The sequence below is a fragment of the Larimichthys crocea genome, chromosome III (genome assembly GCF_000972845.2).
Source record: "Larimichthys crocea isolate SSNF chromosome III, L_crocea_2.0, whole genome shotgun sequence".
NCBI lineage: Eukaryota > Metazoa > Chordata > Actinopteri > Sciaenidae > Larimichthys > Larimichthys crocea.
Genome location: NC_040013.1, coordinates 21,962,008 through 21,976,660, shown reverse-complemented (window position 1 = coordinate 21,976,660; position 14,653 = coordinate 21,962,008). Strand labels below are relative to the sequence as shown.

The following is a 14,653-nucleotide window of genomic DNA, read 5'->3' as shown; positions in this document are numbered from 1 at the left end:
GTGTGGTTGTTTGCAGGAAGTTAAGAAATACCCATTGGGCATTCATAAAAGGTGTTGGGAGAAACATAAAACCATCTCCTTGCTGTCATATCACTTTCAGCAGCTGATTTATGGCTAATGTTTAACTTTGCACATATTCACACGCACGCATGCACACACAAACACACATGCATACGCAGACTATAAGCCAGGTTTACGTGCCTGGGATAGTATACAGTGTGTTTAGAAACGAGGTCTCAGAGGACTTATAGAAGTTGTCAGTCAAGGAGTACATGACCCTCGAATAACCTTAGGCACCTTGTTAGTTTAAATGCAGTCCATGGATTATTAGCAGCATTTTCACAGCATTGTCACACACACACACACACACACACACACAAGGGAAAACATTCTTGTCATTAAAGCTGCTGCATCTACAGCCAGATCTTGCTAGCACTGATAACTTTCCTGTAGAGAATCTGAACAGTACTCACATTGCATGTAACTTTAGAAACATTCGAACCTTGAAGCAAAAAGTATTTTATAGGTCACCGAAACAGGAATCGCCAAATTCAAAATTCAATATGCCTTTTAAACTTTATGAACGAGTCTTGAAAATCTGCCTGATTGATCAAACGGTAACTTACATCGACCTGATTGCTTGTTAAATCATGGTAAGGGCTCTCAATGGCAAGAGAAGAGAAGAGAAGAAACGTAAAAATAAGCCTAATTTGCGAGACACGAGAGTACGTTTCTCATATCTCAGGCTGAATGCAGTGAAGAGAGGCCTGGTGCCATTTGATCCTACAGTTTAAATCATCTTACAGTTATCCTTCCATCATCTACTGCCCTCAGGCTTTTGGTACATGCAGCCTTTCTGACTCCAGCATGGCTCCATTCGCCAAGCTCTTAGTGGCATCATTCATAAACGGTTTCTGCTGTCAGTCTGGAGACCTCCACCATCATTGTCAGTCAACACCTCAACTTTCAGCAGTTGCTTGGCCTCTTTTTTTTTTTTTTCTTTCCTCTCTGGGTACCAGGAAGCCTAGCTCGCTATATTTACAGTTTGTGGATTAAAATCATGAATGCTTCATTTTACAAAGTAAATCTGTATCGAAGAAAAAAAAGGACATTCATCTTTTTCAGTTTCTCAGTGTGAGTGAAATAACTCGCAAAAAAAGCTTGTTTTGGTTTTCTGTCTGTATTTCTCACCACTCTCCCTTTCTCTATCTCTCTCTGATTGACATGTGGTAACTCCGCTGCATTTAAGTACTCAAGGTGCGGACAGAAGCACTTTGTTCTTGGTATTGGTTGACTGGCTTCATCTGGTTTCTGGCCAATACAAACATGACCTTCACACATAAAGATCCAGTCCATTGGCTCTGGATGATTTTGAGGTTTGGGGGTTCAGGTGTTGGGATCGAGGATCTGAGGAATAGATTTAATTTGGAAAAAATGGATAGTAGCATATCTAAAGAGTTTTTAAAGACTGTCCTGATGTAAAGATTTGGGATACATATAATAGTAGTGTTTGTTTGAAAATCAGTTTAAAGTCTACTGTGTCATTGTGACCTTTTCTTGTGTAACCCTTTCTTGCTGATTCTTCTTAATCTCTCTGCCTTTGTGCCCCCAGCATCACCCTGTAATCCTCATTTAGACACCAGGAATACAATTTGGAGTGAGTCACAGTAAACCACAGAGATAAAAAGGCAGTGGGTAATAAGACATCAGTGAGGCAGCTGTAATTTAAGAAGGTGGAGTAGAGTTGAATGATGAAAGCTACAGAGGCATCTGAAAAAATAAATGTTCAACACTGGGACTGTACAATTTACAAGTTGCATTTCTGATTTCGAACGCCTGTCTGCATGTTTTACCTTTTGGTCAAGATTAATGAAAGCAAATAGAGTGAGAAAAAAGGAAATATAAAGATGTAGAGATAGATAGAGAGATAGAGGATGGCATGCTCCATTGGTGCAGTTAGCCACTGTAAACTGAGTAGAGCACCATGAGGCCCTCTGGATATCAGAACACACACACACATGTGCTGGATTGTGTGTGTATGTTTAATCGAGCAGAACTTGCTTGTTTTCTGTAACAGTTACTCACTTCCACACATTAAATCACCGCTGCCGCCGCTGCCAGACACACTTCTCTCAATCTTTGTCTGAGTTTTTCAGTTCAAACGCTGGCTTCTTTCTTTTTTTTTCTTTGTTAGGTTAGAGTGTGTTAGGCTCAGACATGTTCACGATTGTGTATACTATATTTTTAGATTTTGTGTGAATGTGTCAGAGATGATCAGTCCATTAATAGCATTTGGTTATATGTAATAACCAATAAATGGTCTCTCTTGGTCTTAGGTTGTGGTTGGCTGAGGGTAAATTTAAAGTTAAAGTATGAAAAGCCAGATTTTTCACTATATGCATCACTGTTATTCTACGATACATAGCTGATGTTCGCAATAATCATGAAGGACGGAGAAGCTTGAGTTATCTTTTGACCTTTTCATAATAAATAATATTTAAAATGTCTAGTTTTTAGTGTTGAGCTTTGGATTAAGTTTATGTAACTGCATGTTTTGCTTTAGTTTAAGCTTTGGATTAAGTTTATGTAACTGCATGTTTTGCTTTAGTTTAATGAATGTTGCCGCAGAATGAAATCCTAAACTCCTCGTCTTTTCACATATCATTATAGAATCATTAGCAAGCAATGCAAGCAAAACTTGATTTATGTCGTAGAACATGTCGCACTGTCATAACATAAAAATTCTGTACATACGCTGTATATACAGACATAAATAATTACTCTGCTAGCAGTTAATCAAAAGTATAACGCACAATTGAGCACGGGGAAGTGAATTTTTATCCAATTAGTTGTTGAAAATATTTTTTTTTCTTCACCGGAATGAAATGGATACTTGTTAAAGTTAGGTTACAGTTTCACTTCAGTTTTTCCCATCTCTAATTGAGCACGGTTATGAACTGCTGGTGCACGTGCACCCCTGCGTTACAATACCTCTGATCGTCTCATGCTGCTCCCACCTCTATAAGGTTTCAATACGAATGTGAGAACACATTCATTGGAGTTTTACTGCAGGTTAAAACTCACACCTCCACCTTTCTCGTGTGAAAACATTCCCCGGTGTGACATTTCAGGTGAACTATCTCTTCTCTTTCTATCACCGGAAATAATAAAGCCTGCAGTCCTAGTTTTATGAGAACGTTCTCATTGTTTGGAAAGTTATTTTTATTGTCTCCAAAATGCCTCTGGCTGTAGTGCCTTGAGAGAATGTTCTCAGTACGAATCAGATTGCACCTCACATGAGGAGTCACCAGGGGCGCTGTTCTGTCTCTCCAGTACTTCATGTGTCTTCTTTACTCTGCTTAATCACACAGTGTGCGTCATTCTGCTAATTGTGGGCTAGGTTTAAACTGTTCTGTTGCGGATATTGCAGTTATCCATTGAACACAGAAAGTCCTGCCAACAGGACAAAAATGAAACCTGAGCCCATTAAACAAACAAGATTAATTAAATACATGAATTAATTACAGGGATATTGTTTCAAAAATACGCCCAGTCATAATGAATTGTAAACAGTCTACAAAGAAATATTCAGACCATTTATTTAGCTAATAGTACCAGTAATTAAAAATAAAAGTCTTGTGGTTAAAGTTAGACACTGTAGCTGAGTAAACAATTGCTCGTGATGTATCATATTTTGTTTTGTAGGAGTAGAGCTGTACCCATCAGGCAGATTGTACTGTCCTCTTATTTAATCTCCTTATATTGCTGGGGCAAAACTACGGTAGCTATTAAACGTATGAAAAAACGTGGAAGGCCATCTGTGATTACACACTAATGATAATATTCAATTTCTACCATATTTTGTAAATAGAGCCAATTAAATCTTACACACTGGACCTTTAAATCAAGCAAGCTCAGCAACAACTTTAGCCAGTTTATTTATATTATTTTTGATATCTCTTTTTGCCTCTTTGACAGCTGCTGTATTATGAGCCTAATGCATAAAGGTGCTTTTGCCTGGGGTTAAAAAAAAAAGAAACTTAAAATGCTTGATCATTCATGCCTAAACATAATAAACACATAAAATGCATTGGCTCAAAGCTTAGTTGTTGAAACGGCATCATCCCTCTTAATATCACAACTTGGTAATGAGGAAATATTTGTGCGTTAATCATCCTTGTGTAATTATTCTGTAATTATGATAGATGTTGACAGCTATTAAATAAAAAGCTGTTTCCTTTGGCAGGTCTCAACAGAACCTGAGTCAAACCACACAAACCGTTTTAAGCTTATAACACGTCCAACTGGGTGCTTCCTTTGCAGATAACTAACTTGATCCCTGTGTATTGTCGTCTGTTAATGCAATCCCATCTTCCTAATTAAACAAAGATAATTAGAAAAAGTCCATGTCATCTCAGTTGTGTTATTCATTATTAAAGCACCTGTGCAGTTACTTAGGTGAAAACTTGGTTCACTTAATGAACAGAGGAGGTCCTGAGTCGTCTTTGACCTTACGCACTCCCTCTCTGTCCTCATCTGTCCTGGTGTTGCTGACAGAAAAAAGGTGCGTTTGCTGGCTGGCGTTGATGTTATCTGTTTAAAGCCCAGTGTTTGTTCAGAGCTTGATCATGTTACAGGGCAAACCATGCTGGTCTCAGTCACGTTCACGCACACAAACACACCCACACACACACACGGTTCAACAGTAGTCTAGTTTAGACTACTGTCAGCTAATCCTCAAGCAGTTGCTGAGGCATCAGTCCAGCTGAACTCCTCTGTGTTTGGCCCTGTACCGCAGCCTAGGGCTTCTGTTTGTCTGTAGATGGACAGCCTCGTCTCATATAAATATTTTCCCATTTATTTTCCCAATATGTTTATGTATATTTGACATTGTGCTTTGTTATAATATCAGCCTCTCTCTCTCTGTCTCTCTGTCTCTCTCTCTCTCTCTCTCTCTCTGCTTTCCTTTCCTTTTCCTTTGTTTGTATTGTTGGCTGTCTTCCCTGCTCCGTATTAGGAAAAGATTCCAGTCCTTTTTGGAAAATATGTGCTGATTAATTGCTGATTAGCTGCTGGTGGAAAGGTGTGAAGAGTTCATTTGGAGGACCTTTTATCGACAGCAAGCTACATTAACGAGAACGCTGTGTTAGCGGCGGAGAGACATTGTTGACAAGCCAAACTAAACATTCTCTCTCTTCACTGTTCTGCTCCGTCTCTCGCTCTCTCTCTTACTTTCTTGCTGTACCACTTGTCAATCAAACCTTTCTCTCAATTTGTCAGTATTTTATTGCTAATGCTTTCCGCTGCTGTTTATCTCTTATAAGCGTGAAATTGTAATAATCCCTCGGTGGGAAATTGTGCCTATGCAAGACCAAATAACTGTATATAGCAAAAAATGGAATGTAATAGTGAATAAATATACAGCATGGGGATTATGTAAGCTGAACATGATTATGTAAAGTCCATTAAAAAGTCTGCAATAAAACATACTGGGGAGACATGTTTGGATGGAAATGTGATGAAAAAAGCCAAAAGCAGCAGAACTAGCTTTAGAGAAAAACAGAATTTTGATCCATGAAAGTTTCTTCTACTTTTTTTTTTTACTGTGATTCCATCTCTAATAGACTATAAAACTAAGCCACTAAAATTCCTAAAAGTGTGCCTGCTCACATGTGGTGCGTCTGTGTGTTTATTTGAACGACAACGTTTTTGGCAAGAGCAATAAATTAATGTTGTTTTCCCTGCTAATCCAGTTTACATGCTTCTTGTGTGTGTGTGTGCGTCTGTGTGTGTGTGCGTGCGTGCGTGCGTGTTAACTTTCTAGCATGACGTGTCGGCCGGAGCTCTGAAGGCAGCGCTGGACAGCGTGGTGCAAGAATGTGTGAGCTTTGTGGGTGTGGACATCAACATCTGCTCCGAAACACTGATGAGGTAGATGACACATAAAGACACACAAATACATGTGCTCACAAGCAAGTGCATGCATGCACACAGACACTTTCTCCTGCACTCGCACACACATGCACACACATGCAAATTGTGAAACAGAGATGAATTAGGGCACAGACCTCTGACATACTTTCCCTTAGCAGTCACAACATGGCAAAGCTTCATTCACACTCGTGCAAAGGCGCGTGCTCGATGCACACACAGACAGACTGCCAGCTTTCGGTTGAAACCAATGCTTCACACCCGGGCCTCACCTACTGAGCCGACAGTAATCAACAGAGGGGATTAAGCAAGGTAGACATGCACACATGCACACATAACTTTTACGTACTTTTATGTATGCATAGAGTTGCATGTTTTGGGTAGATTACTTTGCACGTGTACACTTAGTTATGCACATGATTTAAAAGTACAGGAAGTGCATAAATATGACACACACATGCACACACACACACACACACACACACACACACACACACTTTGAGTGGATACAAACAGTATAAAATGAGCTGGCGTTAGCTGCAGGGCAGGCATCAGGTCATCTGTTTACCTGTCTGCTCTGCAAGTGAGCTTTTTCCATTCCTGCCAGAACTTATGTTATACACACATTAAACACACACAGATGTGTCGATGACTGAAGTATTATGCTGAGTGTTGACACTGCTGTGTGTTTTAGTGCGAGAGTGAGTCACCGTGGACATTAACAGAGTCGACCTGATTGGGTTTCAGATCACCTCTTTTCACTGCTCAGGCAAAACTAAAAATATACTCACTAGATATTGGCTCATGTGTGACTGTTGACTGTATTTAAACGTCAGGTCACGGTCTGCATGATCTGCTCTGTTTGTTTGCGTATTACACAACTCTGGTGTGGGCAGCGTGTAAAGCAAGTGCTACAGAGTTGTGTGTAGTTATAATGTAGATATTGTATTTTGAAACTAAACTGTGGTTTCCCCCTGAGGTTTATTCTCCGCTGTGCTCTTCCTCAAATCAGCATTCCATGTAGAGCAGGGACCTCAGAATTAAACACGCAGTTCTCAATAAACTTCCAGAAAGGATTTTAATATATAGATGACGTGCCGTGTGCCATTCCCCCCTATTTTTATTTGTTGTTTTATCTCCTAGGCATGTAGCAGGTCTAAATGCGGGCAGAGCGAAGAGTATTGCAGAGTGGAGAGAGCAGAATGGGCCTTTCACCAACAGGGAGCAACTCAAACTGGTCAAAGGCATGGGGCCCAAGACCTACCAGCAGTGTGCTGGCTTCATCAGAATCAACCCGCAAACCAGGTAACACAGACGTATGGAAAGACACACACCTATGACACTCGTGACATATGATATTTGAGATATATATCTCTGAGATTTCTTCAGTGCAATTTTGTTTATGGTACTCAAAGCATTAATAAATACATTTTAAAAATTAAATAGCAACAATTCAGCATTTGGTTCAGCTTCATCGTCTTCGTCATTGTCTAACTTTTCTACATGTAAGACAAATAAACCAAAAGATTTAATATACACATACAATATGTACAGTACGGATATAATGTTGTACTGCAAAGCAAATACTCCAAGGTAGTGGTATGGTGATGATAGATCAGCACGGTGCAAATTTCACAGATTCAACCAAAGTATTTCTAATGTAATGTATCTAACATGTAACATGTAGAGATAGATGAGAGTTGTTCCTTTACATATAAAGGTGTGAGGAAGATGAGGTGACATAGAGGAGTCTCCCCGAAACTGTCTCAGTTACTCTGGGTGAACATTTTCACTGTGTGCAATGATTCAGTATTGCACTGAAACATTTCTGAATAATGTTGACACGTTATGTAGGGATGGGAATCGAGAACCGGTTCTTGTTGAGGACCGGTTCCGTCTGTTTCAATTCCATGGAATCGTTTGGCAGTTTATCTAACGATTCTCCTATCGATTACAGCAAGCAAGAATTACGTCACGTAACTTCCGCAAGTTTCGCATGTGCAGTGCAATCAGTAGCAAACAATGGCACCCACTTGGTTCAAATGCTCCAAAGTTTGGCTGCATTTTACCAAAAAAGATGGCAACAGGGCGACTTGCAATCATTGCAAAGTGGAGATAATCGCGTCGGGAGGGAACACGACAAACATGCAGAAATATTTGCGCACACAACATGCAATATTTTTAAATGTGTTTTTGACACGCTTCGGACTGGAGATGAATCTCAACCTAGCAGCAGCCAGGCTATGAGCACCTCTGTGGTTACTACGGAAGGTAACTCTGGTTCTTGTGTATCTGCCACAGTTACACACCGTTACTATTATCTAGGCTGTGGGCTTCTTTTGACCTCGCTGTTGGTTTTGTAAGGCCGTGATACTTCTATAACTAAACAAAGTTGATGCTGATCAAACTGTTTGTTCTCCTATTTTTTTCCCCAAATGAAAATCGATAAAAGAATCGATAAAGAATCGAATCGTTAAGCAGAATTGATAATGGAATCGGAATCGTAAAAATCTTATCAATTCCCATTCCTTACGTTATGTGGATCATCCAGAGTGATGTGACAACAAAATAAAACATAATCTGCCTGCATGGTTAGTTACCACTAGAGGTAATTGAGAAAAAAAAAATGTTTTTATAATTTGGTGAATCCAGCCTCCGATGCAAAGTTGTGCTTTGATAGAAATTCTTTCTCATACATTTAAAATACCTCTCTCTCTTTGTCAAAACAGTACCAGATCCTCACCCCACCATGTACCAGCAGTGCCAGAAAAAACAGCGGCGAAGAAAGACAAAGGAAAGACTGGCGTCAACGTACCGACCTCATTTAACCCCCTGGACCAGACCTGCATACATCCAGAGTCCTACCATGTGGCACAGAGGTACAGTACACACAAAACATACAAACACACACACACACTTGTACAGCAGCCTTACCCCACTGGCCCAAGCATGTTCAGGCTAAGATGGAGTTGATTTTGACACTGTCTCATATGGGGCTGGTTATAGTGGTGGACGACTCTGATTTGATTTAGACAGACATGGGATACAAGAGCGGGGGCATTGGCTTGTGTGAGAAATGATTGTTAGAGCTGCTGATGCTGATATCAAAAGCACATTGAACATCTGCCCAAGACTTGTATGTCCTGTCTGTCTGTGCAGTGTGTGTGATGTGTGTGATGTGTGAGAAAGAAACAGACAGACGGACAGAGAGAGAGAGAGAGAGAGGGGGGCACTCTTACAGCTGTAGTCACTCAACTGTGTTTAGTCTACATAAGTTCTGACACTAGTGGCTCTAAGCATCGCTCCCCTCATGTTGATGCGCCTTTAATGGCCTCAGTGCATGTGTGTGTGTGTGTGGGTGTGTCTCCATGTGCACATGTGTGAAGATATATTGATGCCGCTTGTATGAAACTGTTTTTGCTTATCTGTCCCTACTTTAGCTAAGCGGCTGTGTATGTTTGTGGGTTTTATGTGTCTGTGTGTTCAGCGTAGACTGTGCCACGCTGTCGTTCATCAAAGAGCTGCTCGGGTCCGATGTTTTAAAAAAGACACATTACCACCTCCTTTTATTTTAATGCAACCTCTATACGACTGCACTTTTGTGTGTTTCTTTGAATTTCTATGTTCCAGGCAGACTTCGTTACTTTGTTATCAAGCAAGTGCAACAACGCAAGACATAGCAGCCAGCTAACATTACTTACAAGTCCAGCAGTCTGTCCCAGATCTAATCTTGTCTGGCACCTTCTTGCTTTGTCATTCTCTCCTCTTCTTACGTTCTTCCATCAGTGTTTACCTTACCGGAGGACATCCGAAAGAAAACCAGAAACCATTTTCACCAAAATAAGTGAAATAGTTGGTGGTGCCATAAAATGTTACGTACTTCTCGTAAGTGATCGGAGCACAAAGTTATGTAGTGCAGAAACAGGAATGTGGGGTGCCCAGTGGTAATGAGACACTTTTCACTCTGTGATAAACGATTCGATACGTATCTAGATACACAGGTTACGATATGATTAAAAAACGATACACTTTTATTACAGACCGGTTCGATATGAATCGATATAGTGTAAGAACGATACAATTTGATTTGATTCTACGGTTAATATTCATTGTAGATGTTTTATGAAATAAAGAAGACATGGACCAAAAAAAGTCTGGCTGAATCAACATCATTTGTTGGAGAGAATCCAGTGGATTTTCAAAATAAAATACCCCGTGCAAACTGCTTTGCTTTGTTCTGTTCGGCCACAAAACAATTTGGCTGCTGTAGTTGTGCATTAAATGCATTTCTTTCTCACAGTCCCACAGTCCTTCTCTCTCTCTGTGTCTCACCAGGCTACTTATCTTTCTCTGCTTTTTTGTTCTCCCTGCTGTTCTGAATTCTTAACACTGTGTGGGCAAATGCTGTATCCTTTGTTATGACTACCTTATAATCCATGTCTGGCAATTTACTCAATTCACCGTGAATTAATTTCTCACTTGCTTGCACATTATATTCTGTGATGTTCTCAGTTTCACAAACTCTTGCAGAATATAAAAACCACATTTCTTTTTTTGGAACATCCCAAGGCATGTCTTGTGGTTTTACAGTATGTCACATCCCTCTTTAAATGTTAATGACGATGGTCAGTGGGGTTGAGGTCTGATGACAGTGCAGGAAAAGCCATGCATGTCAGCACTTGCTCTTGCATGGAATTTAGACAGCCTGGTGTAGTTTTGATGCATCTGAAAATAAATCATCTTCCACTGCACTTTAAATCAGAGGGTACGTCATGCCTGCAAAGTAAACCGTTGTACTTGGTGAGTGTGTAGCTGAGCCTGATTTGGCTGTCTCCTCACATAAGCCCCCAATATTATAGCTGCAATCCTAGACTTTGACTCATCTGCTTGAAACAAGTCTTCACAAATCAGTTAGCAATGTCTGACCCTTTTCTTTCTGACTTTCTTTATACCAACAGGGAGGCTTTTATTTTGAAATTTCTCTGGATTATGATCTTTAGAATCACTAATAAGTTGATCTCAGAACTCATTATTCATCGTCAATTGAGACTTTGTAGGTAAAAGCCACTGACAGTATAAATAACGGACAGCACATACGTGAAGTCACCCATACATTTCTGAAAAGCCGTTTAAAGCTCATAATCTCTGGTCCCCCCCTTTAATCCTTAATATAATTTGAACAGGTGAGTTCTATGAAAATGCAGACTCAGTACAGTTGTCATGAACGGCAAAATTAGCTATAGAGACCAGACCTGTTATTTGTACCAGGCTGTGAACATGTTTATTTCTGCTGTGAAATTGGACATCATGTTTATTTCTGCTGTGAAATTGGACATTTTAACACGGGGGCTTATAGAGACTGACATGTTCCGTATCCAGCCTCAAGTGGACGTTCAAGGAACCGCAGTCTTTTGGCACATGCGCATTGGCTTCACTTCACAGCCACGGAGGTTGCCGCCAGTGTTCATTTATTTATATAGCACCTTTCATACAGAATTGTAGCCCAAAGTGCTTCACAGAGCCGAGTAAAAACAGAAATAGACAACAACTAACAGTTCTTAAGGCAACAGAGCAGTTCCATGAAAAATTTGAGATTAGAAGAAAAGTAAAAAGCATAAAACTACAACAACGAAACAGATAAGAAGTAAAATTGAGACCTATAGGGTAAAAAGCATCATTTAAGAGCAGTTGCAGTAAAAGTAGATAAGACCTGTACAGTGAATAAGCACCAGAGATAAAAGTAGCAGGGAGTGATCAGGACCTAAAAACTCCTTGGGTAAAACCAGACTAAAGAGGTATGTCTTAAGTTGTTTTTTAAAGATGTCTACAGAGATGTGGGCCGCGGTAGATAAAAGCGGCCTCGCCAGACTTCTTTGTGGAGATTCTGGGGACAACTAGGAGTCCAGCTAATGGTTCCACAATTGCATTTCAGCCAATGTGTTACGCCTCTTTTGCTCGCCACATAGACCGTTTACCTGCTGGTAACCAAAGCCCACTCAAACGTGACTGGTCAATACTACTCTGACTACAAATAGACACGAGAACACCTTGCCTACAGATCCTGTATTCATATGTAAATGTATTCTCATAGAGATTACGAGAGAATATTGACTGCTCTCTAAATCTCAAATTCTGTAGAGCATTAGATGTAAGGGCATCACTGAAATGCCTCACAGCTCTTCTCACATCCTCACTTACAACCGATCAAAACAGGAGGTGGAGGGAGGATTGTGGAGGAATGCTGTTTGTGTGTGTGTGTGTGTGTCTTTATGGTGTATAAGGAATATCATGTTCATCACATTAGTGAAACTGGATCCCCCATTACTGCTCACAGCCCACACATCACCCCCTTTTTGTAACTGTATACAACACACACACAAGAAGACACATGCATGAACACAATTTGTCCACCTTTTGTTTCAGAAATAGTGGTGACATGTTTGCTTTAAAGCGAATATATCTCTGCTATGTGACAGTGAAATGTTTCTGTAGAAACATTATTGACCATATATACTGTATGTAGAGGATCTACCCCGTTAGAAAATTTCACATCAAAATATCAGTGAAGCATATTTTTGTTAGACAGTTGGGTCCATTCCATCAAATATATAGTGTTACTCCGATATGAGACGGAGGGGGTCCACTCTATGACGAATATTTCTCTGATATGTAACAGTCGGGGCCCAATATTTCTATAATACAAGACAGAGTGGGTTCTTGCTGTGGGCCTGGATAAAATCTATATCGTAGCCCACCCAGCCCCACATTCACACGTACACACACACACACACACACACACACACACACACACACACACACACACACACACACACACACACAGTGTTGGTAGTAATTATATGAGTATGAACCCAACAGTGGTAGAGGCCTGGTACCCCTTAAATACTAACATACACCCTTGGAAAAATGAGATGGGCAACACACACACACACACACACACACACACATTCTCGTATTTGTTGCCTTCTCGAGACCTCCGATTAAATCCTACCTTACCAGGACCACCCTTTCTAGACCTGATAGGAACACATGAAAGACATCCCTGAACTTGGAAAAAAATCTATTGGCTTGACAAAACGTTATAAAATAATTGTTACAGGGTTTTGATTAAAGCACCCCACCGGTTCAAGGGCTTCCACTTAAATGCAATGCAATACACAATGCAACAACTTCCTGGTCATATTTTCTACTGGTACTTTTGATATGTATGTTTCTGTCTGAGAGGTACTGTTGTGGCTCTGACATGTGATCTGCATGGAGTCAACCGTTTCTAACCTTTGAGTAGGAGGGTTTTGTTTTTTCAATCGGCTTTATTTTAAACAATATGTCAAGGCATTACGAAGGTTTGCAGTTTTGCTCTTAAAATGCACTGTTAATAACCATTCCTGGAATTCAGAGAAAAAAAGCTGTGTTGGCACAAAATACAACGATGTTGTTTGTACCAATATACTTGAATTTAAATTGTTTTGGTACAATGGGTTTGTATTGGAGTTAGGGTTGTTGTTTCAAATGCTGCTTTTATTTTGAAAGATTCGTTCAACGCATTTACGATTTTGCATCTGTTGCTCTAAAAGGCACTTTTACCACTTCCTTGGAATTCAGGTTAAAAAAGCTGTGTGGCACAATACGATGTTAGAGTGTTTGTTACAAATATACATTGAATTTAAAATTGTTGTACAATGGGTGGATTTGGAGCTGCTTGCCCTAAAAGGCACCATTAATGCTAACTGTTCTGGCAGAAGTACCTTGATTTCATAAGTCTTCATTTTTTGACTGTGGGCTTGCTCTCACTTAGACACTTTGGGAGGGAAAGACGTGGGTTGTAAATGAACAGCTAGACTATAGCAACAAGCTCACATGTTGTATAATTATTGTCAATCTTCATCAGTAAACAACACTGTGGTGGTGGTGTTTCAATGTGGACTAAAATACAGGGCACGAGGGAGGGGTGAAATGGAGATTTATTGCAGGCTACAGAGAATGGAAGTGAAGTGAGAGGAGATGAGGCTGACAGAGGCTGAGGACGGAGTAGCTGGCTGGAGAGGTGCAGGGACAGCAGGCAGGTTGAAAGAGTCCCAGGACCAAGTATAAACACAGAAACAAAACGATCTAAATTACCGGAACTTTAAGAGGGCCCTAGGAACCAGAACAGTCTGAGACAGGGATTTGGTGATGAAGGGGATCGCAGGGAGAGATTGCTGGAGAAGTGTGAGCTGAATGGAAGTGGTGTGTGCAGGTTGAGCTGGGATCCAGGACAGTGAGAGAGGGAGCACCACAACACCACTATGCCCACAGCACATAAGAGGAGGAAGGAGCACACGATACTATACCATGCTTTATGCTGTCTGACAAAACATATTTGACATTTTTTACTTTAATCTGTTTTTTTCACTTCTGTCAGGACAGAACAGCTCATCAGAAGGATGGGATAAATACAAGCATGTTTATAATTAGTAGTTAGTGCTTGTTGCTTTGTAACAAATAAGCTGTTTTCGAGTACTGAGTATCAGAGTACTGACACATCCAGGATATTTAAAACTTTACTCTGTGTACTTGACTGAACTCATAAAAACCAATGCAGTAGTGTTACTTTAGGAAAAAAAAAAAGTTGAGGCGGTCCTTACCAGTACAGTAAAATATCTGGGAAATAACTTGTTTTTTTATTGTGTGTGGTCTTCTTAAATCTGAGGTATTTATTAAATAG

The 14,653-nt window shown here is 40.2% G+C and overlaps 1 protein-coding gene across 1 annotated transcript in view; it reads left to right on the top strand.

Annotated features, from left to right (window-relative positions):
- srbd1 (S1 RNA binding domain 1) overlaps positions 1-14,653 on the top strand; it is a 52,746-nt gene that overhangs the window by 30,190 nt on the left and 7,903 nt on the right. Inside the window, exons 17-19 of the mRNA XM_027278266.1 lie at positions 5,825-5,931; positions 7,075-7,236; positions 8,661-8,810. Of these exons, the coding sequence (XP_027134067.1) occupies positions 5,825-5,931; positions 7,075-7,236; positions 8,661-8,810 (419 nt within the window). The remainder of the gene's footprint in view (positions 1-5,824; positions 5,932-7,074; positions 7,237-8,660; positions 8,811-14,653) is intronic.